The following is a 5,208-nucleotide window of genomic DNA, read 5'->3' as shown; positions in this document are numbered from 1 at the left end:
TGGTTGAAATATGACAGGCATTACTTTAGGACATTCCCCCCTTTATTCCATAGATAGATATTATACCATATACACATTTTTCTACATGATTATATCCGGTTGTCTGGAGATGTCCCTGGCCATTTTTAGAACTCATGCTTTTTTGCTTAAATTCTAAATGTTTTGAAAAAAAATAAAAAAATAAAATAGAACACTTTTATACATATTAAAAAGGCCTATTTTAATTTAAACCAAAGTCTTGGTAATTAGCTTAAAAAGCTGATGCAAAAAAGCCAAAAGTACCAGCATCATAAATGGGGTGTAGATGGAAAACGCAGCGGGCTGAAGTGTGTGCAGCATGACTAAGGCGTGGAATGTCTGTGGTACTGAAGTAGTTTCACAGCTGCTGCTGAGTGTTCAGATTCCCGTTACTACAGGTTAAGACACACTGGCCCATATAAGTACATATAAGTCATATGTTGGAATATCACTGCATTAAATAACAAAAAATGCTGTTATATCCCCAATCACCCAATGATTAAAAAATCATGCAGGTCTGAGAATCACATTGTGAAAAGAAGTGCATTTTAACATGGTTTTAATAGTTATTAATTGCATGCTATTTACAACTAAATGAAAATGTATTATAGTTTATATTATTAAATGCAGTTACCTGAACGTTAGTGATTTTAACACACATTGTAAGTAGGACTTAAGTACATTTATGTAATTCATAATTATATTGTAATTTAAATATGGTTAAAGTATGCTACCAAATGTACTGACAAGCATTTATGATTAACTAAAATGTACTTTAATGTCATTTCTATTGAAACTTGTATGTCATGTATTTAATATTTAATTTAATGTGTAATTACACATTTGAAATGATAAAAATATATGAACTTTAAATGTAATACTGCTACACGCTACAGTATAAACTATAATCAAGTAATTTACATGTGCTTTAGTATGTTAGTCAACACATCAAAATAAGTGTACTACTTTAAAGCATGACAAAAGATTAAAGCATGACTTAAAATGTATTTTAAAGTAAAACTTTTAACATTACAAAGTGCATTTTTTGAAAGTCTACTTAAGTGTGTTAAAAATAGCGCTGTAAAACGATTAATCGCATCCAAAATAAAAGTTTTTGTGTACATAATAAGTGTGTACTGTGTATATTTATTATGTATATATAAATACACACTCATACAGTATATATTTTGAAAATATGTACATGTATATATTTATATAATTTATATTATATATAAATATATTTAATATACGGTATAAACAACATTTTTCTGAAATATATACATGCATGTGTGTGTATTTATATATATATATATATAATAAATATACAGTACACACACACACACACACACATATATTATGTAAACAAAACCGTTATTTTGGATGTGATTAATCGCGATTAATCATTTGACAGCACTAGTTAAAAACCATGATTAAAGTCTTTAAGCACACTTAAATGGCCATTTATTTTATTTTATATTATATTATCTTCAAGTGCAGATAGTACACTACAAAGCACATTCAATACAATTAAGTGCACAAAATCTCAGCATGGGAGTGTAAACTGCCAGTGATGTGATTAACTGTATCTGATGCAGTGAAAAGTCCGAACCGTTCAGAAGTGAAATGGTTTATCGGGCTTCTGTCAGTCATTATTAAAAACATAGTCTGTGTCTGTTACATATATTCCTTTATTGTATGTGTAAAAATGGCTTATACGTACATCAGCTCTTCTTTGTGCGTCACTGACAATAGCACATTCATATATACAAACATAACAGCCTCTCAGTTACTCAGTTAAAGCTTTCCATCTTTCCTCTCTTCCAGTAGATGTCATCCACACACATCTGCTTAAAATCTGCTCCTGTCCTCCAGTAAAGTATCGGTTTCTCCAGGCCTGTGTGCTATTATCCTGCAGCGTGACATCATTTCCTGAGCATGCTGAAGAGATCTGCTGAGTGGCTTTCTCTCGCCTAGCTCAGCAAATATAGCAGCTGTTTGGTGAAAATATCGTAAAAAAAGACAAACATCTTCTTATGCACTGTGTTTGGTGAATACTGTGTTCGGTTGCATTGTCACAGGATGGCTTGAATCCACTTTTCCACGAGCCGTTTCTTGTCATTGACAACTTGAAATGACACCTTTTCGTAGTTGAATATTCAAGACAGTATGGATATTCTCTCAATAAACATATATATATATATATATGAACGTGTAGTTTCTTTTGTTCATTCAGTGCACACACTAAATGCTAGTTTTGTCTGTATTCATGTCGAGTTCAGAGTTAAAAAGGAAATGTTTGGTATTCCTGCTCGTCTCTAACACAACGCACGCACGCACGCACGCACGCACGCACGCACGCACGCACGCACGCACACACACACACACAGTCCTGGTATATTGCGTTGAGTTGGTCCGTGGTTGCGTTTGGTGCGAGTGCACCTGAAGCTTTAGTGATACTCGCCCAAAAGTAAGCGCGACACATTTTCGAACACCAAAAATGTGATGCAGCACGCTGGAATGACTCGCACCAGGTTTGGGACCATGCCTTTGTAAAAGCCCTCGATCCCCTCGTTGCTAGAGAGAGCCAAACACAAACATACTGAGCTGATGTACAGTCAGATGAGTCACAGTATTCCTGGCAGTGCCTCTCCAATCTATATGAAGAGCTGCTAACAAAACATAGCTACAAATGGTTTAAGAGGACAATATCTTTAAAAAATAAGGTATCATAAGGTTTAAGAATGGTTAAAAGAATGTTGTTATGCATAACATGAAAAATGACAGGGTGATTCAACTGTCATGACATTATAATGAAGAAAAATCATTTAAATGAATAAAAATCTTGACAAGAAAACCTTTAAGTATTTTGGGATAATCATTCATTATTATTTAGTAAAAAATATTTTTTATTATTATTATTATTTATATTATTATATTTATTATTATTATTTTACCAAAAGCCCAACATTTTACCAAAAGCCAAATCAAGGTGAAATCAATCAATTTTTTTTTAAGTTTTAGTTTTAAAATGAAAATATTTTTTTTAAACCATGTTAAATTATCATTAATTAACAAAGAATACATTTCTAAGAACGCATCTATTTTAAACTAGATTTTTAAAGGTTTTTCTCGTAGATTTTCTTTATCATTTTCGTTTCATCTTTGTTTGTGATTTTTTTTAAGTTTTAGTTTTAAAATTAAAGTTTTTTTTTAAACCATGTTATTAAAATGAAAATATTTTTTTTAAACCATGTTAAATTATCATTAATTAACAAAGAATACATTTCTAAGAACGCATCTATTTTAAACTAGATTTTTAAAGGTTTTTCTCGTAGATTTTCTTTATCATTTTCGTTTCATCTTTGTTTGTGATTTTTTTTAAGTTTTAGTTTTAAAATTAAATTTTTTTTTTAAACCATGTTAAATTATCATTAATTAAAGAATACATTTCTAAGAAGAACGCATCTATTTTAAACTAGATTTTTAAAGGTTTTTCTCGTCGATTTTCTTTACCATATTTGTTTCTTTATTATATATACTCTTATAAGTCACTGACTCCATTAATATTTAGTAATTATTATTGTTATTCATATTTATTCATTATTATTCATATTTACAAAGCAATATTAATTGAACATAAAAACAATGAGACAAACACATTAGCATTCAAAAGTTTAGGGTTAGTATTTTTTGTAAGAAATTATTTGTTTTAAACAACAAAGATGCATTAACTTGATCAAAAATGACAGTAAAGACATTTATAATGTTACAAAAGAGTTCTATTTCAAACAAATGCTGTTCATTTGAAATTTAAATTATAATATGTCACAATATTACTGTATTTCTGATCAAATAAATGCAGCCTTAAGAGACTCTAACTGTCTGACAACACTTTTGAATGGTAGTGTATATCTACATTAAATACAACTTATATACTAATCCAGTTAATTAAGTGAAAACAGCGATAAACTCAAAAAAGAAAAAACAAATAATTCTAAAAAAGGACTTCTATAAAGGAATCCAAATGAATCATTTTGATTCACGACTGATTCACTTTTTTCACTGTTTTGTTTTGATCTCTGATCTCTGAATGCTCAGTGATGGAGACTGAAGAGCGTTTGACTCATACCTCCACGTCCTCTGGATGACGTCCACGATGCCGTTGTAGTTGTTGTGCTGGTCCTGCAGGCGAGCGCGCACCACCTGGTACGGGTAGGTCACTGCTACAGCAAATATTTTGGAAATGGCTGCCATGGTGATGTATTCCAATGGAGACTGAAGCAGAGACAGACGGGACGGAGAGACTGACTCACAGAGATCACATAAACCACTCTTTCTAAAGGTTACAATATACAGTCAAATGCCACATAATCGTACGGCTCATTCTTGTCTGTGGTGCCTTTATGGTACCTCATAAAATGTTGAAAATAAATTTGGATGCGTTTATAGTTCAAGACACTGTCTGAGCGCAAGAGTTTTATTAGGTAATATCATTCTGCAAAGGTTTCCAGGTCCAGAAATGTCATTGAAATGAAAGGGTTAGTTCACCCAGAAATGAAAATAAGCCCGTGATTTACTCACCCTCAAGCCATCCTAGGTGTATATGACTTTCTTCTTTCAGACGAGTATAATCGGAGTTAGTTCTATTAAAAAATATCCTGATCTATCTATATATATATATATATATATCTAGTTGATCTATTTCATATATTTACACATGTTGGAGGAGACTTACCTGTTTAAAAAGCTGTTGTTCAGCATTAGTTTATTAGGATTACATTGAAATTTTATGAATTAAATGCATACATTTTTTGTAATCGGTCTCTAAATGTTTGTATGTCAGGGGATACGTCGCTCTTTTAAGGGTATGAATCAAGATATAAAAACATATATATAGACTCTGTGATTTTGTGGCTTGTGTTTTCGAAAATCTAATCTTTTTGCAATCTTGACAAAACAGATATCGTTGGAAAGGTCTGACAGTCAAGGTTCCATATTTGGTAACTGTTTTGTAATAGAAGTGATATTGTGACAGAAAATGATTGATTTGTGACAGAAAACTGCATCAAAAGAATTCAACACAAGTTTGGGTGTAACCCAGTGGTTATTTCTGGTATAGTGCCCAAACAAAATCTCACAGGAGCCACAGTTTTTGTGATATCAACTTCAAAGTTGGAACATAAATTGGTT

The 5,208-nt window shown here is 31.5% G+C and overlaps 1 protein-coding gene across 1 annotated transcript in view; it reads right to left on the bottom strand.

Moving 5' to 3' along the window:
- Positions 1-1,479: 1,479 nt before the first annotated feature.
- Positions 1,480-5,208, bottom strand: part of LOC107668716 (mitochondrial folate transporter/carrier-like) — a 14,931-nt gene continuing 11,202 nt past the window's right edge. The window contains exons 7-8 of the mRNA XM_016460687.1: positions 4,148-4,293; positions 1,480-2,592 (exon numbers count right to left, since the gene is read on the bottom strand). Coding sequence (XP_016316173.1) covers positions 2,466-2,592; positions 4,148-4,293 — 273 coding nt within the window. The 3' untranslated portion in view covers positions 1,480-2,465. The remainder of the gene's footprint in view (positions 2,593-4,147; positions 4,294-5,208) is intronic.

This window comes from Sinocyclocheilus anshuiensis, unplaced genomic scaffold (genome assembly GCF_001515605.1).
Source record: "Sinocyclocheilus anshuiensis isolate Anshui unplaced genomic scaffold, SAMN03320099.WGS_v1.1 scaffold108, whole genome shotgun sequence".
Lineage (NCBI taxonomy): Eukaryota > Metazoa > Chordata > Actinopteri > Cypriniformes > Cyprinidae > Sinocyclocheilus > Sinocyclocheilus anshuiensis.
This window is presented reverse-complemented; position numbering and strand designations above follow the sequence as displayed.